Source organism: Coregonus clupeaformis, unplaced genomic scaffold, assembly GCF_020615455.1.
Source record: "Coregonus clupeaformis isolate EN_2021a unplaced genomic scaffold, ASM2061545v1 scaf0123, whole genome shotgun sequence".
Classification (NCBI taxonomy): domain Eukaryota; kingdom Metazoa; phylum Chordata; class Actinopteri; order Salmoniformes; family Salmonidae; genus Coregonus; species Coregonus clupeaformis.
The window spans coordinates 262,501-289,000 of record NW_025533578.1 but is presented as its reverse complement, the minus strand read 5'-3'; the positions used below and the strand labels follow the sequence as shown (position 1 = coordinate 289,000).

Genomic DNA, 26,500 nt, shown 5'->3' with positions numbered 1-26,500 from the left:
ACATGTAGAACCCTCTGTGGAAAGGGTTCTACATGGAACCCAAAATGATTCTACTTGGAACCTAAATAGTTCTACCTGGAACCAACAATGGTTCTTCAAAGGGTTATCCTATGGGGACAGCTGAAGAACCATTTTAGGTTCTAGATAGCACCTTTTTTTCTAAGAGTGTACAGTTAGAAACTGGAGTAGGTTTACAGAGGAAGTGAATCAGTGGATAGATAGAGGGTCTGGTATGCTCAACTGGTGTGTTCATGCCTTGTATAAAAGCTGTCATTTGGGCTCAAAGGTGGGCCAGCCGAGGAAAGATAACACAGAGTTACATGAGGCCACTTAGGATGTTGCTGTCATTGCGGGAGGAGAGGGACATCCCTCCCAAGCCTATTTCCTGAAATGACACAGCATACTGCTTTACCCTCACTGAGACCAAATGAAATTCTAGACAGCATGTCTTACCAGTTCTGATGACTTGGGAAACAATATACAGGTCCCGCTTCATGTCCTTATTGCTTAGATCCTGCAGAGTAAAGAGGTTAACACATTAGTTAGTTATGTAAGGGAGGATGGAGGCCAGAGTAGAGGTTAACACATTAGTTAGTTATGTAAGGGAGGATGGAGGCCAGAGTAGAGGTTAACACATTAGTTAGTTATGTAAGGGAGGATGGAGGCCAGAGTAGAGGTTAACACATTAGTTAGTTATGTAAGGGAGGATGGAGGCCAGAGTAGAGGTTAAAACATTAGTTAGTTATGTAAGGGAGGATGGAGGCCAGAGTAAAGAGGTTAACACATTAGTTAGTTATGTAAGGGAGGATGGAGGCCAGAGTAGAGGTTAACACATTAGTTAGTTATGTAAGGGAGGATGGAGGCCAGAGTAGAGGTTAAAACATTAGTTAGTTATGTAAGGGAGGATGGAGGCCAAAATACCATTACGGAAACGATTGTTTGATGATCACATAAATGCTGATTGTGATACTATTGGGGTGGCGGGGGTAAGTGTCTGGTTCTATTGTGGTGGAGGGGGTGGGTGTGGGGTGGAGGGGGGAGGGTGTCTGGTGAGCTCACCGTGAAGAGAGCACACAGTCGGTCAACCTTTTCTGGATGTTTGGGACCTCCATTCTTGTTCAGTCTGACCATAAACTTCTCACTGAAATAAGAAAGAAAAACTACTATTGCTACGTTTCATTTCCTGTGATGGGATGTCAGTCACAGCCGTTTAGTTCTAACCATTTAGAATCACCCACTACACACTTTGGATTCGAACAGTCATTGCCAGAAATAAAAACATGCAATATAATACAATACAAAATACATTTTCTAAACCAAACCATTATTGCTTCACAAAGATAGAGACCCTCTAAGAACAGCAGCATATTACATTACATATTAAAGGGGCAATCTGCAACAATTACAAAGGGACACCCTGCCACTGATTTGGTAAACATCTAAGGGATGGGTCTGGAGAAATGTAACCACTCTCAAACTCATGGACAGAGCTATGTGTCACGATCGTCAAAAGGAGTAGACCAATGCGCAGCGTGATATGAGTACATACTTTATTCTAAATTCACCACACGAACAAAAACAACAAAACGATACGTGAAGTCCTCGGTAACATACACAAACCAACACGGAACAAGATCCCACGAATCACAAGTGCACAAACAGCTGCCTAAGTATGGTTCCCAATCAGAGACAACAAGCAACAGCTGATTCTCGTTGCCTCTGATTGAGAACCACCCCGGCCAACATAGAAACACATCACCTAGAATATGAACATAGAAAATGAAACACAGACACTACACAACGAATCTACCACCCTGGCTCAACATACAAGAGTCCCCAGAGCCAGGGCGTGACACTATGGATGCAAGGACTGACCATATAGTGCATTCGGAAAGTATTCAGACCCCTTCCCTTTTTCCACATTTTGTTACGTTACAGCCTTATTCTAAAATTGATTAAATACATTTGTTTCCTCATCAATCTACACACAGTACCCCATAATGACAAAGCGAAAACAGGTTTTTAGAAATTTTTGCAAATGTAGTACAAAAAAAAAAAACAGAAATACCTTATTTACAGAAGTATTCAGACCCTTTGCTATGAGACTCGAAATTGAGCTCAGGTGCATCCTGTTTCCATTGATCATCCCTGAGATGTTTCTACAACTTGATTGGAGTCAATTGATCGGACATGATATGGAAAGGCACACACCTGTTTATATAAGATCCCACAGTTGATAATGCCAGAGCAAAAAGCAACCCATGAGGTCAAAGGAATTGTCCGTAGAGCTCCGAGACAGCATTGTGTTGAGACACATATCTGGGGAAGGGTACCAAAACATTTCTGCAGCATTGAACACAGTGGCCTCCATCATTCTTAAATGGAAGAAGTTTGGAACCACCAAGAGTCTTCCTAGAGCTGGCCGCCCAGCCAAACTGAGCAATCGGGGGAGAAGGGCCTTGGTCAGGGAGGTGACCATGAACCCCATGGTCACTCTGACAGAGCTCCAGAGTTCCTCTGTGGAGATGGGAGAACCTTCCAGAAGGACAACCATCTCTGCAGCAATCAGGCATTTATGGTAGAGTGGCCAGACGGAAGCCACTCCTCAGTAAAAGGCACATGACAGCCCGCTTGGAGTTTGCCAAAAGGCACCTAAAGAACTCTCAGACCATGAGAAACAAGATTCTCTGGTCTGATGATACCAAGACTGAAATCTTTGTTTTGAATGCCAAGCATCAAGTCTGGAAGAAACCTGGCACCATCCCTACGGTGAAGCATGGTGGTGGCAGCATCATGCTGTGGGGATGTTTGTCAGCGGCAGGGACTGGGAGACTAGTCAGGATCGAGGGAAAGATGAACGGAGCAAAGTACAGAGAGATCCTTGATGAAAACCTGCTCCAGAGCGCTCAGGACGTAACAAAATGTGGCCAGACGTAAAAAGTCAAGAGGTCTGAATAATTTCTGAATGCACTGTACATGATATCAAAATTATAGTTTTAACTAGGGATGTGACAAACGTACAACATTTCTTAACGTTTAAACTGCCTTTTTTACTGCCTTTTTTAACGTTTAAATGATAAGAAAAAACATAAAATGACGTGAATTCACAATTCAGATAATGGTCCTGCGTATGACCACTAGGGGGTACAGACCCCCTGGTTCGATTCCAGGCTGTATCACAACTGACCGTGATTGGGAGTCCCAAAGGGCAGCGCACAATTTGCCCGGCGTCGTCCGGGTTTGGCCGGTGTAGGCCGTCATTGTAAATAAGAATGTGTTCTTAACTGACTTGCCTAGTTAAATAAAGGTAAACAAAAAAATGAAGTCCCATGTACTGACCAATGAGAACATGGAGGAGAGGCACACAGCAGAGAACCTAAAACAGCATTAACTACCATCGTGGCTGAGTGGATGGGTGACAGCAGTAAAGGTGAGCGCCGTCTGGTAGGTAGCCAGGACTGCGGTAGCTTGAACTGCACTGCCCCCTAGTGGTCATACGCAGGACCATTATCTGAATTGTGAATTCACGTCATTTTATGTTTTTTTTCTTCTTATTGTTTAAACATTAAGAAAATGCTTACATTTGTCACATCCCTAGCAAACACACACACACCTACACGCACACACACATGCGTGCACACACACACACACGCACACACACACACACACACACACAGACAGACTGACAGAAACACAAACACACGCAAACACTGTATGCACCGTCTACATTTTTAAAATATATTTATATTTTGTCCGATGCCTGCATGCGTGCGGCTCCTCAGTGACAAACAGAAAGCAAAGACAGCTAAAAGAAGACGACACCCATGAATCTTCATATTTACATACCAGATACTGTATGTTGGGTCCAGTAAGGACAAACCATCAGCAGAATATATAAATGTCGCCATACACCTTCTGTTGCATCTACACACCAACAGCAAGCTACTAGCCGATCTATTAATCTACACACCAACAGCAAGCTACTAGCCGATCTATTAATCTACACACCAACAGCAAGCTACTAGCCTATCTATTAATCTACACACCAACAGCAAGCTACTAGCCGATCTATTAATCTACACACCAACAGCAAGCTACTAGCCTATCTATTAATCTACACACCAACAGCAAGCTACTAGCCGATCTATTAATCTACACACCAACCGCAAGCTACTAGCCGATCTATTAATCTACACACCAACAGCAAGCTACTAGCCTATCTATTAATCTACACACCAACCGCAAGCTACTAGCCTATCTATTAATCTACACACCAACAGCAAGCTACTAGCCTATCTATTAATCCACACACCAACAGCAAGCTACTAGCCTATCTATTAATCTACACACCAACAGCAAGCTACTAGCCTATCTATTAATCTACACACCAACAGCAAGCTACTAGCCTATCTATTAATCTACACACCAACAGCAAGCTACTAGCCGATCTATTAATCTACACACCAACAGCAAGCTACTAGCCTATCTATTAATCTACACACCAACAGCAAGCTACTAGCCTATCTATTAATCTACACACTGTGACGTCACGAGAGGCTACACAGCTTTCAGCGGGATTGCTCAAGTAGTGCAAGGAGACAAGGTTCAAACAAAACAAGGATTTTATTATAGGTCTTGGGAAATTAACGAAAATATAACAAAATTCTGTTCTCTTGTGGCTCTTTAAGGGTTAACAGTTCAGGGATGTCTCTTCCACATCCAAAATCATAATTCTCACTCGCTCAGATAACTTTTCCCCAGCCTTACTGTAGTCCACGTTGCAGCTAGTGGCCAACCCAGCAAAAAGTCCTTCCAAATGTCTCTCACGTATTTCCACAGGTGCATATATCCAAAGGTGAGTATTTCCCAAAGGTAAGTATCTCCAAATCCTTATATTCCTCATGGAAGTGGACGTGCAGCACTCTTGTTCTCCAGAGAGCCCAGGTTGGAGACTGTGTCTCTTCCCTTCCCAAACCTTCAGCTCATCAGCTCCTCATTTGTTTCCAGCTGCGTGGGAAGATTGGCCATAGAGGGGTGGAGTTCCCGACCATACCAGCAGATGGAGCCATAGCTGTCTGGGTTTGCAGCCACCTCAGGGGGATGTAACGTCCCTCCAGGACACAGCCTCTCGTGACATCACACATCCCCCTCCTCGGGACCGACGTCCCGTCGGGTAAAGGCAGCGAAGAAGGCATCACGCCGGGAGAGGGCGTCCGCATTGCCGTGGTGCTTGCCAGACTGCTCTCTCTTCAACTCCTCCAACTCTAGGACCAGGGACTCAGCCTCCTGTTGTCTCTCCTTGAGTTTCTTACTGAACGCATCAGCCTTGGTTTTAGCAGAGTTTAGCTTCTGTTGAGCAGCTTTCAGTTCCTTCTCTCTCTCTGCCTCCGCATTCTTCATCTTGTTCTCCAACACCTTGTACTTCTCCTCTGCCTTCTTCTGGACCTCCTTACTACTGCGCAGGGTCTCCTCACACTCCTCGATGGTCCTGCGCAGCCTCTCCAGCTCCTCCCTGTTGCTTAGGGAAGGAGCTCTGTTGGAGTTTAGCCTGGAGGATATCTAACTCTTCTGTCTTCATGTCTAACTGTTGCTTTAACAAACGATACCTCTCAGCGGTCCCCTTCAGACCAGACAGTTCTTTGTCCAGATTCTGTAGCTCCGTCTCTGTGTCGGTCTGGGCACCTGCCATCCCTATCAGAGCCCGGGCGGGAGTGAGTAACTCGGAGGATTGCACCGAGCCTTCCCAGGATGAGTCTTGCCTCTCCGTTTCCAGTACTCGGGTTATCCTCTCCTGAGACTCTCTCCAGAGTGGGTAAAAGGCTGGGCAGTCTCGTCCAATTAGGACAGGGACGGGGAGGGAATCAACCACCCCCGCCGTCGTGTGTATGGTTCCCCGTGTGCTGGTCATTGTAAGTTCAGTAATGGGGTATTCTCTGGTGTCTCCATGGACACAGGAAACTGGGAGGACTTTTCCCCGGGGTCAGACACGTTGGGCCCACCAAATCCTTACGCACCAGGGTGGCCCGGCTACCAGAATCCAGTAAGGCCTCCACATCATGGTGATTCACAGTTACCGGGCAGGTGGGGGTCGATCTGGGCCGCCATCTACGACTCCCAAGCGTGAGGCAAAACGGTGTGTGGGTGCTGAGCTGGAGGACTCCGCAGTGGGCATAGGTTCATCGGCTGGTTTCCCACACTGCCAGGAGATATGTCCCATCTCCCCACACCGGTAACACTGTCGAGTTTCCCCCTCCTGGTGTACTCTTCTTGGACCCGCCTGGTTTCTGGCTCCCCCTGGAGCCGGGATAAGTCCTGGCGTGGCTGGGTTCGAGACCTTGGGGTCCTTTGGGACGGGTTCTTCCCATTTGTGGTGGGGCCGCACTCCTGGGGTCTTTTCGGGAAGCATTCAGCATCTCCGCTGTGGCCTGGTACTTTTCCACAGCTTCCACGGTCAGATCCGCCGTGGTCAAGGCCTGTTGACTGATGAACCGTTTTGCCTCATAAGGCAGGGGCGCGTGAGGTAACGATCCACCACAACGGCCTCCACCACCGCCGCTGCTGTATTCCTCTGCGGATCCAGCCATTTCCTTCGCGATTCGGACCAGTTCATGCATCTGCGCCCGAGGAGGTTGGTCTGGTTGGAAGGTCCAGCTGTGAAAGCGCTGGGCCATACCAAACTTTGTGAGTCCATATCTGCTGAGGATCTCAGACTTCAGGGCATCATAGTCAGTAACCTGGTCAGGGCCCAGGTCCCGGACAGCATTCAGCGATTCCCCGGTTAGAAAGGGGGCTAACAGACCAACCCACTGTTGCTTGGGCCAGGCTTCCCTAGTGGCCGTGGCCTCAAATGCATGCAGGTATGCCTCAATGTCATCGGTAGCTCCCATCTTAGATATAACGTCACTTGCCTTTATTGGGCGGGTATTTTGGACCACCCTCTGTCTCTGCAACTGCAATTCCTCTGCCTTCAGAAGGTTGGCTTTCTTTTGCTCCTCCAAGAGAGCCACGTTTGCTTGCATCTGGGCTTGCTGGCCAGCAACAAGGGCTTTCAATATGTCCTCCATTTCAGTCGGCGGGGAACCTACGGCCAACTTGGAAAACTGGGTGATCAAACCTTCGGTATCCTCCTCTGACATGCACTATTAACGCTTGAGCGTGCCCGTATTCTCCACCATCTGTGACGTCACGAGGGCTACACAGCTTTCAGCGGGATTGCTCAAGTAGTGCAAGGAGACAAGGTTCAAACAAAACAAGGATTTTATTATAGGTCTTGGGAAATTAACGAAAATATAACAAAATTCTGTTCTCTTGTGGCTCTTTAAGGGTTAACAGTTCAGGGATGTCTCTTCCACATCCAAAATCATAATTCTCACTCGCTCAGATAACTTTTCCCCAGCCTTACTGTAGTCCACGTTGCAGCTAGTGGCCAACCCAGCAAAAAGTCCTTCCAAATGTCTCTCACGTATTTCCACAGGTGCATATATCCAAAGGTGAGTATTTCCCAAAGGTAAGTATCTCCAAATCCTTATATTCCTCATGGAAGTGGACGTGCAGCACTCTTGTTCTCCAGAGAGCCCAGGTTGGAGACTGTGTCTCTTCCCTTCCCAAACCTTCAGCTCATCAGCTCCTCATTTGTTTCAGCTGCGTGGGAAGATTGGCCATAGAGGGGTGGAGTTCCCGACCATACCAGCAGATGGAGCCATAGCTGTCTGGGTTTGCAGCCACCTCAGGGGGATGTAACGTCCCTCCAGGACACAGCCTCTCGTGACATCACAACACCAACAGCAAGCTACTAGCCTATCTATTAATCTACACACCAACAGCAAGCTACTAGCCTATCTATTAATCTACACACCAACAGCAAGCTACTAGCCTATCTATTAATCTACACACCAACAGCAAGCTACTAGCCTATCTATTAATCTACACACCAACAGCAAGCTACTAGCCTATCTATTAATCTACACACCAACAGCAAGCTACTAGCCTATCTATTAATCTACACACCAACAGCAAGCTACTAGCCTATCTATTAATCTACACACCAACAGCATGCTACTAGCCTATCTATTAATTTACACACCAACAGCAAGCTACTAGCATATCTATTAATTTACACACCAACAGCAAGCTACTAGCCTATCTATTAATCTACACACCAACAGCAAGCTACTAGCCTATCTATTAATCTACACACCAACAGCAAGCTACTAGCCTATCTATTAATCTACACACCAACAGCAAGCTACTAGCCTATCTATTAATCTACACACCAACAGCAAGCTACTAGCATATCTATTCTATCCCACAAGCTAGATACGGGTGGCCAACGTTCTCATCGATGGGGCTGTAGTGGAACAGGTTGAGAGCTTCAAGTTCCTTGGTGTCCAGATCACCAACAAACTATCATGGTCCAAACACACCAAGACAGTTGTGAAGAGTGCACAACAAAGCCTATTCCCTCTCAGGAGACTGAAAAGATTTGGCATGGGTCCTCAGATCCTCAAAAGGTTCTACAGCTGCACCATCGAGAGCATCCTGACTGGTTGCATCACCGCCTGGTATGGCAACTGCTCGGCCTCCGACCGCAAGGCACTACAGAGGGTAGTGCGTACGGCCCAGTACATCACTGGGGCCAAGCTTCCTGCCATCCAGGACCTCTATACCAGGCGGTGTCAGAGGAAGGCCCTAAAAATTGTCAAAGACTCCAGCCACCCTAGTCATAGACTGTTCTCTCTGCTACCGCACGACAAGGGGTACCGGAGCGCCAAGTCTAGGTCCAAAAGGCTTCTTAACAGCTTCTACCCCCAAGCCATAAGACTCCTGAACAGCTAATCAAATGGCTATCCAGACTATTTGCATTGCCCCCCCCCCACCCCACCCCATCCCCCTCTTTATTTATTATTTATGCATAGTTACTTTAACTCTACCTACATGTACATATTACATCAATTACCTCGACTAACCGGTGCCCCCGCACATTGACTCTGTACCGGTACCCCCTGTATATAGCCTCCCTACTGTTATTTTATTTTACTGCTGCTTTAATGATTTTAATTTATAATTTTTTACTTATCAATTTTTTACTTAACACTTTTTAAAATATTCTTAAAAAACTGCATCATTGGTTAAGGGCTTGTAAGTAAGCATTTCACTGTAATGTCTACACCTGTTGTATTTGGCGCATGTGGCAAATACAATTTAATTTGATTTGATTTATGATTCTGCAGAAGGAATTTCAGTGAATCAGTTCCTCTCTCACAGAGGGGAACAAAATAGGAAATTGTATGTTTGCAGGAAATATCTGTGAAGTATTCCGTTTCAATAGACTAAATTCTAAGTGGAACGATATTGTGAATATTGGAATAGAGCCTATGGTAACTGTACCCAACAGAGCGAGGTGGAATATGAGCCAGCCAATCAGTGTCCTAGGGGAATAGAATGCAGCGTAATGTCTCCTTCTAGATAGCAGGCGGTCATTAAATCCCCTTTTTACCCAATCATCTCCACATTGTTATTTCTACTTCTTTGTTCTATGCAAAGGTTTGATGGGCCATTTTTCTAAAGTATGGCAGCTTCTTTTTGTATAATGATTGCTGCTCCAGGTGAAAGTACCAGCCACAAATGCAAATAACACACTTGTGGTTTTAACTAGTGCTCTGAAGTAGCTAGCAGGTGCTTAGCCAGAGATCCTAACAGAAACAAAAACCAGTTGACACTTTTGTGTAGCGATTGCTCCTGAGGTGCAATATGTTAATAACATACATATAGTTTGCACTCTAAGCTAGCTACTAGTTAGCAGGTGTTTAGCCAGGATGATAAATGGAAATAGTTTGAAGTCCTCTAAGGTAGCTGGCTGGTGCTTTGTCAGGCTGAGGTATGGATATTCTAACACACAAAGACACATGGAGAATCTCTCATCCCAGGGGAGATGAGCTGTGGGTAACAGTGATAGAGTCCCAGGCTCCATCCTATTCCCTATTTAGTGCACCACTTTTGACCAGAGTCCCTGTGGGCGGAACACCTCAAACTACACACTACAGCACATGAATCAAAGATGGCCGCCTAAAGTCTGCTAGCTCTCAAAATGCAGGCGACTTTAGTTTTAGAGAATATTGAAGCTGTGGGCTACCAGGACGATTATTAATAATTGAATATGGGTTCACTGGAGAGTCTGGAGATATTGTTTTAATAACAACTGAATCTGGGTTCACTGGAGAACTACACAGGTAATACTGCATCCACAAGCTATGTGACATGCACCTCCAGGCTGAGAACTACACAGGTAATACTGCATCCACCTCCAGGCTGAGAACTACACAGGTAATACTGCATCCACCTCCAGGCTGAGAACTACACAGGTAATACACCTCCAGGCTGAGAACTACACAGGTAATACTGCATCCACCTCCAGGCTGAGAACTACACAGGTAATACTGCATGCACCTCCAGGCTGAGAACTACACAGGTATGATACCCACACACGAACCTATTCACTCACAAAAGGGAAAGAGTGTACTAGCTATGGTTGCAAAGCTACCGGTAATTTACCAAAGTTACCGGAGTCTTCAGTAATTTTGGTAAATAATAGAAAATCTATGGCAATGTATCAAACATTTTGTAATTTATACTTCAATTACTTTTAAAATGTCACAGTTCTGCTACTCAACAGACGTGTCACCCATTGAGCATGTTTGGGGTGCTCTGGATTGACGTGTACGACAGCGTGTTCCAGTTCCCGCCAGTATCCAACAACTTCGCACAGCCATTGAAGAGGAGTGGGACAACATTCCACAGGCCACAATCAACAGCCTGATCAACTTTATGCGAAGGAGATTGTGTTGCGCTGCTTGAGGTAAATGGTGGTCACACCAGATACTGACTGGTTTTCTGATCCACGCCCCTTCCTTTTTTTTGGTATCTGTGACCAACAAATGCATATCTGTATTCCCAGTCATGTGAAATACATAGATTAGGGTCTAAAGAATGTATTTCAATTGACTGATTTCCTTATATGAACTGTAACTCAGTAAAATATTTGAAATTGTTGCATGTTGCGTTCATATTTTTGTTCAGTATACTTATGCTAAAATGTTTATAATTATTTCTTATGGTTGTTGCATTGTCGAGAAGGAACGTGCAAGTAAGCACTTCGTTGGACGATATATAACATGTGTATCCTGTACATACAACTAATAAAACTTGAAACTCATGGACAGGTTGTGAGTGGGAGGGACTGCCTGGCGAGGTGAGATGATAGATATTTGACAAGGAAAGATATACTTCAGCCCAAATTTATTTCAATATGCCTCCTTTGTAACGAAGACTCCTTGGTTACGAAGTCTCCTTGGTAACAAAGTCTCCTTGGTAACTACTGCACACATACAAACCCTCCACACACACAAACTGTTCACACACACACAAAACCTGCCCTACATCAGTGTCATTATATTAATTAGCTATTCATTGTGTTTTACAATAATTAAAACAACAATACATTATTTATCACTCATTAACAAAGCTATAGATAATTAATTAGTGCATTACTGTACGGCTGGTTCAACATCAAGGACTAATTGACAGGTAATGACGTTCTTAACGAAAGCAAAGTCCTTAACTGTTGGTAATGTAAACCTCAAAATATATTTATAGAATAAATGAAATCAATCCAAATGTAAACACCTATTTTCATCCGCAAAGAATCCAAACTGGAGCACGTGTTTTTCTATTCTGAATGCAGGTTATAGGAACAGAGACAGGATGCAGTGTTCTATAACCTTACCATATTTCCACTCCACCCGATCTGCTTGCCCTCCATCAGGTCATATAGTACATGTGATTAGGGAACGAGCTGAACAGGTCCCCGGGTGATCCGTGAACAGACCACAACCACTAGCATTCTAGCACACTGCTGTGGAAACTGTAGCAATCCCGCCCACCTGACATGCTTGCTGTGTTAGCCCGCTGAGCTAAAGCCTAATGGTAGTTTATCCAACCAGCTATGTCACACACCTAGAAACCTTAGAATCCCTTATCCGATTCCCCTCCCTGAGATCGTAGAGAGAAGATGTCTGTGTTAAACAGACCCAAACCACCAGCATTTCTATTGTAGCCTCTCTTCACCTGATCTGTTTCCCCTCCCTGAGGTCGTAGAGGGAGAAGAAGACGTCTGTGTCTTCACCCATGGTGTTGTAGGTGAAGCTCTTCAGGCTGACGAACAGGTGGTGAGGTACGGGGATACGACAGGGCTCTACACCGGGGCCCCGGCGCACACGGTCACCCTATGGGGACGAGACACAAAAACAAAGCCACGGAGGTTACGTCTCCTGTCATGTTGTTAGCAGGGCAACGGCCTCTTCTGTAGGCCAAGCTGGGTCTTCATCACCAGTTGGGTTAGCTGAGGGCCTGCATAATGTCATGTGATATGATAATACTCCCGCTTAATATCTGACGAACAATAAACATTGGCATTGGCACAGTTCCACATCGTAATTGTCATGCAGTACTGACAGTGTGTGATAGCAACTGCTGAGAGTATGCTTTACCTGGGTTGTGCTTTGCTGGACACTGTGTCTGCTGGACAGATGCTGCAGCAACGAGAGAGAGAGAACAGAAGAGAGAGAGAGAGAGAGAGCTATGCCATCAAAAGGAACATACAATTCGACATACCAATTAGGATCTGGCTAAAAATACTTGAATCAGTTATAGAACCCATTGCCCTTTATGGTTGTGAGGTCTGGGGTCCGCTCACCAACCAAGAATTCACAAAATGGGACAAACACCAAATTGAGACTCTGCATGCAGAATTATGCTAAAATATCCTCAGCGTACAACGTAAAACCCAAAATAATGCATGCAGAGCAGAATTAGGCCGATACCCGCTAATTATCACCTACAGAGAGATGAACTTGGAGAAGAGTCCCCTAAGCAAGCTGGTCCTGGGGCTCTGTTCACAAACACAAACAGACCCCACAGAGCCCCAGGACAGCAAAACAATTAGACCCAACCAAATCATGAGAAAACAAAAAGAGAATTATTTGACACATTGGAAAGTATTAACAAAAAAACTAGAATGCTATTTGGCCCTAAACAGAGAGTACACAGTGGCAGAATACCTGACCACTGTGACTGACCCAAAATCAAGGAAAGCTTTGACTATGTACAGTGAGCATAGCCTTGCTATTGAGAGAGGAAACTGAGCTGCACTTCCTAACTTCCTGCCAAATGTATGACCATATTAGACACACATACTTCCCTCAGATTACACAGACACACAAAGAATTTGAAAACAAATCCAATTTTGTTAAACTCTAATATCTATTGGGTGAAATACCACAGTGTGCCATCACAGCTGCAAGATTTGTGACCTGTTGACATGTGACATTTCTTTATTCTTTTGTAACCTTTGTGAGTGTAATGTTTACTGTTATTTTTTAAAAGCTCAGACAACACCATTAGGTCTACTGTACCTGTTCTAGAGCTCAGACAACACCATTAGGCCTACTGTAACTGTTCTAGAGCTCAAACAACACCATTAGGCCTACTGTACCTGTTCTAGAGCTCAGACAACACCATTAGGTCTACTGTACCTGTTCTAGAGCTCAGACAACACCATTAGGCCTACTGTAACTGTTCTAGAGCTCAAACAACACCATTAGGTCTACTGTACCTGTTCTAGAGCTCAAACAACACCATTAGGCCTACTGTAACTGTTCTAGAGCTCAGACAACACCATTAGGCCTACTGTACCTGTTCTAGAGCTCAGACAACACCATTAGGTCTACTGTACCTGTTCTAGAGCTCAGACAACACCATTAGGCCTACTGTACCTGTTCTAGAGCTCAGACAACACCATTAGGCCTACTGTAACTGTTCTAGATCTCAGACAACACCATTAGGCCTACTGTACCTGTTCTAGAGCTCAGACAACACCATTAGGCCTACTGTAACTGTTCTAGAGCTCAGACAACACCATTAGGTCTACTGTACCTGTTCTAGAGCTCAAACAACACCATTAGGCCTACTGTAACTGTTCTAGAGCTCAGACAACACCATTAGGCCTACTGTACCTGTTCTAGAGCTCAAACAACACCATTAGGCCTACTGTACCTGTTCTAGAGCTCAAACAACACCATTAGGCCTACTGTACCTGTTCTAGAGCTCAAACAACACCATTAGGCCTACTGTACCTGTTCTAGAGCTCAGACAACACCATTAGGCCTACTGTACCTGTTCTAGAGCTCAAACAACACCATTAGGTCTACTGTACCTGTTCTAGAGCTCAAACAACACCATTAGGCCTACTGTACCTGTTCTAGAGCTCAGACAACACCATTAGGCCTACTGTACCTGTTCTAGAGCTCAGACAACACCATTAGGCCTACTGTAACTGTTCTAGTTTAGCTGTTGTTATGGCTACACTGAATTTAGACTAAATAGACTAAATATCTATTTTCTAAGCACAGCCTGGTTTCTGCATATTCCATACACCGGCAACAGGCATGACTCGTGTGCGACCCTACACGCCCCTCCCCCCAGTCTCCTGGCTAAATTCCCCATCTGGCCTTCATACCATCATGGCCCCCTAATCATCCCCAGCTTCCAATTGGCACACTCATCCCCCCTCCTCTCCCCTGTAACTATTCCCCAGGTCGTTGCTGTAATTGAGAATGTGTTCTCAGTCACCTGGTAAAATAAGGGTAAAATAAAATAAATATACGTACAGTCCAGTGGTACCAACCATTTTGTATAACATTTACATTTTGGTTAATTAGCAGACGCCCTTTTCCAGAGCGACTTAGTCAGTAAGAAAAAACAACTACATATTACAGTTCAGTGGTCAGTGGTACCTACCATTTTGTTTAAGTCTCCACAGTGGTCAGTGGTACCGACCATTTTGTTTAAGTCTCTACAGTGGTCACTGGTCTGCCATTTTGTGTAAGTCTCTACAGTGGTCACTGGTCTGCCATTTTGTTTAACTCTCTACAGTGGCCACTGGTCTGCCATTTTGTTTAAGTCTCTACAGTGGTCACTGGTCTGCCATTTTGTTTAACTCTCTACAGTGGTCACTGGTCTGCCATTTTGTGTAAGTCTCTACAGTGGTCAGTGGTACCTACCATTTTGTTTAAGTCTCTAAAGTGGTCAGTGGTACCTAGCATTTTGTTTAAGTGTCAACAGTGGTCACTGGTCTGCCATTTTGTTTAAGTCTCTACAGTGGTCAGTGGTACCTACCATTTTGTATAAGTCTGAGACGCTGATCTGGTCTGCATCAACCATCTCAAACTCCTTCCTGGGTACGAGGTCCAGGCCTAGGTGTCTGTTGAGGAGAACAATACAATGTCATAACCTCACATCTGCAGTAACATACTGCTATATGATAAATGGTAACAGTATGACGTAACGTCTGCAGTGAAACGGCCTGGAGGCTAGTGATAGCATTAGGCTAACAGTATGACATAACGTCTGCAGTGAAACGGCCTGGAGGCTAGTGATAGCATTAGGCTAACAGTATGACATAACGTCTGCAGTGAAACAGCCTGGAGGCTAGTGATAGCATTAGGCTAACAGTATGACATAACGTCTGCAGTGAACGGCCTGGAGGCTAGTGATAGCATTAGGCTAACAGTATGACATAACGTCTGCAGTGAAACGGCCTGGAGGCTAGTGATAGCATTAGGCTAACAGTATGACATAACGTCTGCAGTGAAACAGCCTGGAGGCTAGTGATAGCATTAGGCTAACAGTATGACATAACGTCTGCAGTGAAACAGCCTGGAGGCTAGTGATAGCATTAGGCTAACAGTATGACATAACGTCTGCAGTGAAACGGCCTGGAGGCTAGTGATAGCATTAGGCTAACAGTATGACATAACGTCTGCAGTGAAACAGCCTGGAGGCTAGTGATAGCATTAGGCTAACAGTATGACATAACGTCTGCAGTGAAACAGCCTGGAGGCTAGTGATAGCATTAGGCTAACAGTATGACATAACGTCTGCAGTGAAACGGCCTGGAGGCTAGTGATAGCATTAGGCTAACAGTATGACATAACATCTGCAGTGAAACGGCCTGGAGGCTAGTGATAGCATTAGGCTAACAGCATGACATAACGTCTGCAGTGAAACGGCCTGGTGGCTAGTGAAAGCATTAGGCTAACAGTATGACATAACGTAACTGCAATTTACAATTACAAGCCAATAACTATTCAATTAATTCCTCCCTTTCCAATTCCCACTGTAAAACTGCTCTCTTGTGAAAGATGCGAATCTGGGAGTAACAGGGGTAGTCTGGGGAGAGTGGAGGGTTGAGGGTGTGGACTATGAGGGGGGAGTGAGCTCTGAGATGGTCCAGGGTCAATTAGATTTCTCTAGCTTCTCTGTTTACAATGGGACTATGTAAGGGCTGACATGTATATATAATGGCCGTATTATCTCCTATAACCAATTAGCAGAGTAATTGGTTATAGGAGATATTGTGACACGATCATTTTGTGACGCAAAAATATTGGCAAAATGTATTGCTCAATAGAATAAAAATGGTCCTACAGGACATTATTCATCACGATCAGACGGGATTCTTAAAAGGAAGATATATTGGAGACAACATTAGACAACTACTAGAAATAATGGGAAAACTATGATAATGCAGGGAAATGCAGTATCATCTTCATAGCAGATTTTGAGAAAGCATTTGATACACAGTACGTCTTGAATCTGTTTATAAATGCCTGGATTATTTCAATTTTGGAGAATCCCTCATAAAATGGGCAAAAGTCATGTACAACAATCCTTTATGTAAAATAATAAATAATGGTTACTACTCTGAGAACTTTGAATTGTCAAGAGGCCTAAAACAAGGTTATGAATGTCTAGGTGGAGAGGTCAAGGTGGAGAGGTCAAGGTGGAGAGGTCAAGGTGGGGTGGTCATTTATGAATGTCAAGGAGTGGAGATCAACGTGGAGCATTCAAGGTGGAGTGGTCATTTATGAATGTCAAGGAGGGGAGATCAAGGTGAAGAGGTCAAGATGGAGAGGTCAAGGTGGATTGGTCATTTATGAATGTCAAGGAGGGGAGGTCAAGGTCGAGAGGTCAAGGTGGAGTGGTCATTTATGAATGTCAAGGAGGGGAGGTCAAGGTGGAGAGGTCAAGGTGGAGTGGTCATTTATGTATGTCAAGGAGGGGAGGTCGAGGTGAAGGCAGGAGTGTCGTGGTTCTGATGTGTGAGTTGGTTGGATGTGATGTTTGCAACATCAAAGGAATGGGGTTGAGCCCTGAATGGGCTTCATATAATGAATGTTTCTGACTTAAGAATGGATACAAATCTTTCCCTTCTAGTTTCATTCCTATTTCTGTCTGACTGGAAAGGAAGTGAAGGGTGCTCAACCAACGTGAGTCGAGGTGCAAACAAAAATGTTATCATCATTGAAAATAAAAAAGGTGCAACGCTCCCTCACCATTACAAACTCATTACACACTCCACTTTTAAAAAGAAAGAAAGGTAAGTGATGGTAAGTGAACTCACTCGTTGCCCCAGTCACTGTGGTGTAGTGTCCCCATCACAACAGTATAACCTACAGTCACTACAGTATTACCTACAGTCACTACAGTATAACCTACAGTCACTACAGTATAACCTACAGTCACTGTGGTGTAGTGTCCCCATCACAACAGTATAACCTACAGTCACTACAGTATTACCTACAGTCACTACAGTATAACCTACAGTCACTACAGTATAACCTACAGTCACTGTGGTGTAGTGTCCCCATCACAACAGTATAACCTACAGTTACTACAGTATAACCTACAGTCACTACAGTATTACCTACAGTCACTACAGTATAACCTACAGTCACTACAGTATAACATACAGTCACTGTGGTGTAGTGTCCCCATCACTACAGTATAACCTACAGTCACTACAGTATTTCCTACAGTCACTACAGTATAACCTACAGTCACTGTGGTGTAGTGTCCCCATCACAACAGTATAACCTACAGTCACTACATTATAACCTACAGTCACTACAGTATTACCTACAGTCACTACAGTATTACCTACAGTCACTACAGTATAACCTACAGTCACTGTGGTGTAGTGTCCCCATCACTACAGTATAACCTACAGTCACTACAGTATTTCCTACAGTCACTACAGTATAACCTACAGTCACTGTGGTGTAGTGTCCCCATCACTACAGTATAACCTACAGTCACTGTGGTGTAGTGTCCCCATCACTACAGTATTACCTACAGTCACTACAGTATTTCCTACAGTCACTGTGGTGTAGTGTCCCCATCACTACAGTATAACCTACAGTCACTACAGTATTACCTACAGTCACTACAGTATAACCTACAGTCACTGTGGTGTAGTGTCCCCATCACTACAGTATAACCTACAGTCACTGTGGTGTAGTGTCCCCATCACTACAGTATTACCTACAGTCACTACAGTATTTCCTACAGTCACTGTGGTGTAGTGTCCCCATCACTACAGTATTACCTACAGTCACTGTGGTGTAGTGTCCCCATCACTACAGTATAACCTACAGTCACTGTGGTGTAGTGTCCCCATCACTACAGTATAACCTACAGTCACTGTGGTGTAGTGTCCCCATCACTACAGTATAACCTACAGTCACTGTGGTGTAGTGTCCCCATCACTACAGTATAACCTACAGTCACTACAGTATTTCCTACAGTCACTGTGGTGTAGTGTCCCCATCACTACAGTATAACCTACAGTCACTACAGTATTACCTACAGTCACTGTGGTGTAGTGTCCCCATCACTACAGTATAACCTACAGTCACTGTGGTGTAGTGTCCCCATCACTACAGTATAACCTACAGTCACTGTGGTGTAGTGTCCCCATCACTACAGTATAACCTACAGTCACTACAGTATAACCTACAGTCACTGTGGTGTAGTGTCCCCATCACAACAGTATAACCTACAGTCACTACAGTATTTCCTACAGTCACTGTGGTGTAGTGTCCCCATCACTACAGTATAACCTACAGTCACTACAGTATTACCTACAGTCACTGTGGTGTAGTGTCCCCATCACTACAGTATAACCTACAGTCACTACAGTATAACCTACAGTCACTGTGGTGTAGTGTCCCCATCACTACAGTATAACCTACAGTCACTGTGGTGTAGTGTCCCCATCACTACAGTATTACCTACAGTCACTACAGTATTTCCTACAGTCACTGTGGTGTAGTGTCCCCCATCACTACAGTATAACCTACAGTCACTGTGGTGTAGTGTCCCCACGGTGAATGTCCCCATCACTACAGTATAACCTACAGTCACTACAGTATTTCCTACAGTCACTGTGGTGTAGTGTCCCCATCACTACAGTATAACCTACAGTCACTGTGGTGTAGTGTCCCCATCACTACAGTATAACCTACAGTCACTGTGGTGTAGTGTCCCCATCACTACAGTATAACCTACAGTCACTACAGTATAACCTACAGTCACTGTGGTGTAGAGTCCTCATCACTACAGTATAACCTACAGTCACTACAGTATTTCCTACAGTCACTGTGGTGTAGTGTCCCCATCACTACAGTATAACCTACAGTCACTACAGTATTACCTACAGTCACTGGTGTAGTGTCCCCATCACTACAGTATAACCTACAGTCACTACAGTATAACCTACAGTCACTGTGGTGTAGTGTCCCCATCACTACAGTATAACCTACAGTCACTACAGTATAACCTACAGTCACTGGTGTAGTGTCCCCATCACTACAGTATAACCTACAGTCACTACAGTATTTCCTACAGTCACTGTGGTGTAGTGTCCCCATCACTACAGTATAACCTACAGTCACTACAGTATAACAGAAGGGTAAATGATGGTAAGTGAACTCACTCGTTGCCTTTTATCAATCAATCAATCAGTCAGGTAACTCACTCGTTGCCCCAGTCCAGGCGGACTGTGATGTGTCTCTTGACATCTCTGATCTGATCCTGGGTCAGGTGACCAGACAGCATCTGTCTCCGAAGGTCAAACAGCTCATTCATCACGTGGCGCAACTTGTAGAACAAGTCCACCTTGTGTTTCTATAGGAGAGAGGAGAGAGAGAGAGAGAGAGAGAGAGAGAGAGAGAGAGAGAGAGAGAGAGAGAGAGAGAGAGAGAGAGAGAGAGAGAGAGAGAGAGAGAGAAAATATAATTACTTGACACATTGGAAAGAACTAACAAAAAAACAGAGCAAACTAGAATGCTATTTGGCCCTAAACAGAGAGTACACAGTGGCAGAATACCTGACCACTGTGACTGACCCAAACTTAAGGAAAGCTTTGACTATGTACAGACTCAGTGAGCATAGCCTTGCTATTGAGAAAGGCCGCCGTAGGCAGACCTGGCTCTCAAGAGAAGACAGGCTATGTGCACACTGCCCACAAAATGAGGTGGAAACTGAGCTGCACTTCCTAACCTCCTGCCAAATGTATGACCATATTAGAGACACATATTTCCCTCAGATTACACAGACCTGTCACGCCCTGGCTCTGGGGACTATGTTATGTTGAGCCAGGGTGTGTAAGTCTATGTTTAATTTTCTATGTTGGGCTGAGTGACTCCCAATCAGAGGCAACGAGTGTCAGCTGGGTGTCTCTGATTGGGAGCCATATTTAACTGTTTGTCTTGCACTTTGTGTTTTGTGGTTTCTTGTTCCTTTTGGTTTGGTATCGAAGGACTTCACGTTTCGTTCTTTGTTTTGATCGTGTGATCTAGTAATAAATATAAATATGTTCACCCGCAACGCTGCGCCTTGGTCTCCCTCATTAGACGATCGTGACAGAAGAAACCACCTTAACCAGACCAAGCAGCGTGTTCAGGAGCCATCGCTGGCAGATCTCCGTGGCAACCTCGACTGGATCAAGCAGCGGGACGAGGAGAGAGAGGATGGACGTGGGAGGAGATGATTGCGAGTCTGGCAAGAGGGAGGAGAGACCCCCAGGAAATTTTTAGGGGGGGGCTCACGACGTCGGGCCAGCAGGTGTACGGGTTAGAGCGGTGCAAGGCGTTGGCAGAGAAGGCCGCCAGGTTAGGGGGGCCACTGGGCACAGAGGAGAGGGAAAGTGTGGAGGCACGGCGAGAGGTACTGGGGTGTGTTACCAGTCCGGTCCGGCCCGTTCCTGATCCCTGCGTGGGGCCAGTGGTGTGTGTCCCCAGTACGGTCCGGCCTGTTCCTGCCATTCCCACCAAGTCAGTGGTGCGCGTCGTCAGCCCAGCCCGGCCTGTTCCTGCCATTCCCACCAAGTCAGTGGTGCGCGTCGTCAGCCCGGCCCGGCCTGTTCCTGCCATTCCCACCAAGTCAGTGGTGCGCGTCGTCAGCCCAGCCCGGCCTGTTCCTGCCATTCCCACCAAGTCAGTGGTGCGCGTCGTCAGCCCGGCCCGGCCTGTTCCTGCCATTCCCACCAAGTCAGTGGTGCGCGTCGTCAGCCCAGCCCGGCCTGTTCCTGCCATTCCCACCAAGTCAGTGGTGCGTGTCGACAGCCCAGCCCGGCCTGTTCCTGCTCCACGCACAAAGCCTACGGTGTGCGTCGACAGCCCAGCCCGGCCCGTTCCTGCTCTCCGCACCAAGTCTGTGGTGCGCGTCGCCAGCCCAGTCCGGCCCATCCAAGCTTCCCGCACCAAGCCAGTGGTGTGCGTCGTCAGTCCGGCACGGCCCGTTCCTGCTCTCCGCACCAAGTCTGTGGTGCGCGTCGCCAACCCAGTCCGGCCCATCCAAGCTTCCCGCACCAAGCCAGTGGTGTGCGTCGTCAGCCCTGTCCGGCCCGTTCCTGCTCTCCGCACCAAGTCTGTGGTGCGCGTCGCCAGCCCGGTCCGGCCCGTCCAAGCTCCCGCACCGGGTCAGTGGTGTGCGTCGTCAGCCCGGTCCGGCTCATTCCTGCTCCCCGCACCAAGTCAGGGGTGCGCCCTCAGCCCGGTCCGGCCGTTCCTCCTCCACGCATCAAGCCAGGGGTGTGCGTCGTCAGTCCAGCACAACCAGTGCCTGGGTCATGTCCGGAGCCGGATCCGCCGCCGGCGGAGTGCCCACCCGGTCCCTCCCCTGTTGTGGTTGTTTGGCGCGGCCGGAGTCCGCGCGCTTTGGGGGTACTGTCACGCCCTGGCTCTGGGGACTATGTTATGTTGAGCCAGGGTGTGTAAGTCTATGTTTAATTTTCTATGTTGGGCTGAGTGACTCCCAATCAGAGGCAACGAGTGTCAGCTGGGTGTCTCTGATTGGGAGCCATATTTAACTGTTTGTCTTGCACTTTGTGTTTTGTGGTTTCTTGTTCCTTTTGGTTTGGTATCGAAGGACTTCACGTTTCGTTCTTTGTTTTGATCGTGTGATCTAGTAATAAATATAAATATGTTCACCCGCAACGCTGCGCCTTGGTCTCCCTCATTAGACGATCGTGACAAGACCCACAAAGACCCACAAAACAAACCCAATTTTGATAAACTCCCATATCTACTGGGTGAAAAACCACAGTGTGCCATCACAGCAGCATGATTTGTGACCTGTTGCCACAAGAAAAGGCCAACCAGTGAAGAGCAAACACCATTGTAAATACAACCCAATTTACTGTGTCTGGCTTAAAAATGTCTATTACCAACAAGTTTCAAGTTTTAATGTCACGTGAAATGCCTTTCTTGAAAGTTACTGGTGTTCTGGTATTCTGTCTTTAAATTAAATAACTCTAATCCTCAGTCTCTGAGGCAGAACTACACATTGACTACAGACAGTACACTATTGTCCAGGCTTTCCCAAGTCTAGCCTACTGTTAGGCTACTGAACTGTAAAAGCTACTGTAGCTATACCTGCGGTAGCATTGCATCACAGTTTTGGATGAGTCCTCAACAACAACAAAATTCTAACTGTACTTGGAAGTCAGAGTCAACTTAGATTGTGTCCCAAATGGCACCCTATTCCCTACATAGTGCACTACTTTTGACCAGAGCCCTAAAGCGCACAATAGGGAACAGGGTGCCATTTGGGAAGCATGCATAAACTTGAGTCTGAATCGCACGACCTCACATTAAGGACAACATTATGGTATTATTTCCCATAAAACAAACCATACTGTATATGAACACGTCACTGTAGAGCAGCACAGCCACAGAGGTAACTCCTCTTATCAACTGTATTGCAAGAATTTGCTATGTGTTGTCTTAGGAATTCAACATTCTCTGTGTTGTCTTAGGAATTCAACATTCTCTGTGTTGTCTTAGGAATTCAACATTCTCTGTGTCGTCTTAGGAATTCAACATTCTCTGTGTTGTCTTAGGAATTCAACATTCTCTGTGTTGTCTTAGGAATTCAACATTCTCTGTGTCGTCTAAGGAATTCAACATTCTCTGTGTTGTCTTAGGAATTCAACATTCTCTGTGTTGTCTTAGGAATTCAACATTCTCTGTGTCGTCTTAGGAATTCAACATTATCTGTGTCGTCTTAGGAATTCAACATTCTCTGTATCGTCTTAGGAATTCAACATTCTCTGTGTCGTCTTAGGAATTCAACATTCTCTGTGTTGTCTTAGGAATTCAACATTCTCTGTGTTGTCTTAGGAATTCAACATTATCTGTGTCGTCTTAGGAATTCAACATTATCTGTGTTGTCTTAGGAATTCAACATTCTCTGTGTTGTCTTAGGAATTCAACATTCTCTGTGTTGTCTTAGGAATTCAACATTCTCTGTGTCGTCTTAGGAATTCAACATTCTCTGTGTTGGTCTTCCCAACCCCCATTGTCACACCTTTGAGAAGCAGAGTTGACATCGTGTAGGTCTCTAATTGGAAGTTAACTTCCCAGTAATACTATTGGTCAACAACTCAGGTTTTGAATCCAAACAACTCAGATGCTTATTAAAGGGTCCCAGATTCATTGTTCTTCCCCTTGTGTTCCTGACCTGCTGATATACTGGTGAGATACTCTTTCTTTCTTTCTCTCTCTCTCTCCACCCCATGGACTTTTGGGCATGGCCTTTCAGACTATGGTTTCTCTCTCTCCCTCTCTGACCATGCTTAGAATAATTCCTGGTAATGCTTGTTAATAATGCCTTAAAGTATTAATTACAAAGTAATTAAATACAGTGGTATTTAGAAACCATTCTCAGACATTTTTTCATTGCCTATTACTGTAACTCAACCATCCCATGCCTTCCAGCCACAGATACTTCCAGCCCCTGACCCTTAAAGACCCAGTCCCTTCCAGACCCTATCCCTTCCAGCCCCAGATCCTTCCAGCCCCAGGCCCTTCCAGACCCTCTCCTTCCAGCCCCAGGCCTTCCAGCCCCAGACCCTTAAAGACCCAGTCCCTTCCAGCCCCAGGTGCTTCCAGCCCCAGTCCCTTCCAGTGACTAACCAACAGACATACACCTCAAGCTAAACATCACAGTGCATCCCAAATGGCAACCTACACTACTTTTGATAGGGCTCTGGTCAAAATGAGTAGGGGAAAAGGGTGCCATTTGGAGGTCGGGACACATCCCTAACGCTGATACAGCTGATTCAGACCATGTTGTTGTTTGGAAGAGAAGACGTCTCCTGTGATTTATAAAATACAGTTTAAACAACGCCAACATTTTACATTTACATTTTAGTCATTTAGCAGACGCTCTTATCCAGAGCGACTTACAGGAGCAATTAGGGTTAAGTGCCTTGCTCAAGGGCACATTTACGTCATTTAGCAGACGCTCTTATCCAGAGCGACTTACAAATTGGTGCATTCACCCTATAGCCAGTGGGATAACCACTTTACAAATTTTTATTTTTTATTTTTATTTTTTTGGGGGGGGGGGTAGAAGGATTACTTTATCCTATCCCAGGTATTCCTTAAAGAGGTGGGGTTTCAAATGTCTCCGGAAGCCAACTCATTTAGCTGACCTCTGGGGCTGGTGTACTGTCGATTCTGAGGCCAGCACAGCCTTGCTTTAAAATGAGAATAAAACGGTGAAAACCTGCTCATGTAAAAACAAAATTAGCCAGAAGGTATTTGGAGTTAAATAAATTGTTTATGAACGTTGGTTGGTTGGCCCAGTTAAGAGGAACAAAACAACACACTGTAGATAGGCCTATTCACGGTGTATGGACAAAGACTACAACTGGCTCTGAGAATGTAACCAAAACCCTTCTGTTAAGACTGGGAAGAAGAGCTACTGCTGAAATACCAACACATTGCAGGTTTGATTGAATTTAGGTGTTGATCTTAATGTAAATCCAGGGACTGGTCAGCCACATTCAGCTTTTTATTCTAAGGGCTCAATGAGCAAGAACGTGTGTTAGCAAATATTTTGTTTAAACAGGTATTTACATGGGCAGCAAAGTATTTACATGGGCATGTAGATAGACAGACAGGGTCGCCCACTCGTCAACGCAACGTCTTAACCATTAGACCAAGAAGACATCCTCAAGGTGTCTAGGGGCGACATTTGGGCTTACAAGTCTCAGGCAAGGCTACCTCTTCATAAGAGTGTGATTCCAAATGACCTCCGCTACACTAGCTTCCAAGCCAAGACTCAAATCACCTCTGCTACATTAGCTTCCAGGCCAAGACTTACACTCAAATCACCTCTGCTACACAAGTTTCCAGGCCAAGACTCAAATCACCTCGACTACACTAGCTTCCAGGCCAAGACTCAAATCACCTCGACTACACTAGCTTCCAGGCCAAGACTCAAATCACCTCGACTACACTAGTTTCCAGGCCAAGACTCAAATCACCTCGACTACACTAGCTTCCAGGCCAAGACTCAAATCACCTCGACTACACTAGCTTCCAGGCCAAGACTCAAATCACCTCGACTACATTAGCTTCCAGGCCAAGACTCAAATCACCTCGACTACACTAGCTTCCAGGCCAAGACTCAAATCACCTCGACTACACTAGCTTCCAGGCCAAGACTCAAATCACCTCGACTACACTAGCTTCCAGGCCAAGACTCAAATCACCTCGACTACACTAGCTTCCAGGCCAAGACTCAAATCACCTCGACTACATTAGCTTCCAGGCCAAGACTCAAATCACCTCGACTACACTAGCTTCCAGGCCAAGACTCAAATCACCTCGACTACACTAGCTTCCAGGCCAAGACTCAAATCACCTCGACTACACTAGCTTCCAGGCCAAGACTCAAATCACCTCGACTACACTAGCTTCCAGGCCAAGACTCAAATCACCTCGACTACACTAGCTTCCAGGCCAAGACTTAGACTCTACAATAACTATGGTCTTGTTGCCGCGTCAATCCTATCCCCAGGAACTGGAACTGGGGGAGTCTGATCATGTTATAGATGGAGGAGGAGCCAATACCCAGGAACCACAGACACTGGGGGGTTCGTACATGATAGATATAGGAGGGCTTAATTACTACGTTGCAGATTCCTAACGGGCAGAACAGAACAGGACTCACTGATTGCTCTGCATTGTCTCTGATAGGGAGGGAGGGAGGGAGGGAGATGGAGGGAGGGAGATGGAGGGAGGGAGATGGA

The 26,500-nt window shown here is 45.6% G+C and overlaps 1 protein-coding gene across 1 annotated transcript in view; it reads right to left on the bottom strand.

Annotated features, from left to right (window-relative positions):
• Window positions 1-26,500, bottom strand: part of LOC121574709 (dedicator of cytokinesis protein 3) — a 345,949-nt gene that overhangs the window by 80,012 nt on the left and 239,437 nt on the right. The window contains exons 6-11 of the mRNA XM_045213536.1: window positions 19,934-20,082; window positions 15,232-15,316; window positions 12,546-12,587; window positions 12,124-12,281; window positions 1,060-1,141; window positions 454-514 (exon numbers count right to left, since the gene is read on the bottom strand). Coding sequence (XP_045069471.1) covers window positions 454-514; window positions 1,060-1,141; window positions 12,124-12,281; window positions 12,546-12,587; window positions 15,232-15,316; window positions 19,934-20,082 — 577 coding nt within the window. The remainder of the gene's footprint in view (window positions 1-453; window positions 515-1,059; window positions 1,142-12,123; window positions 12,282-12,545; window positions 12,588-15,231; window positions 15,317-19,933; window positions 20,083-26,500) is intronic.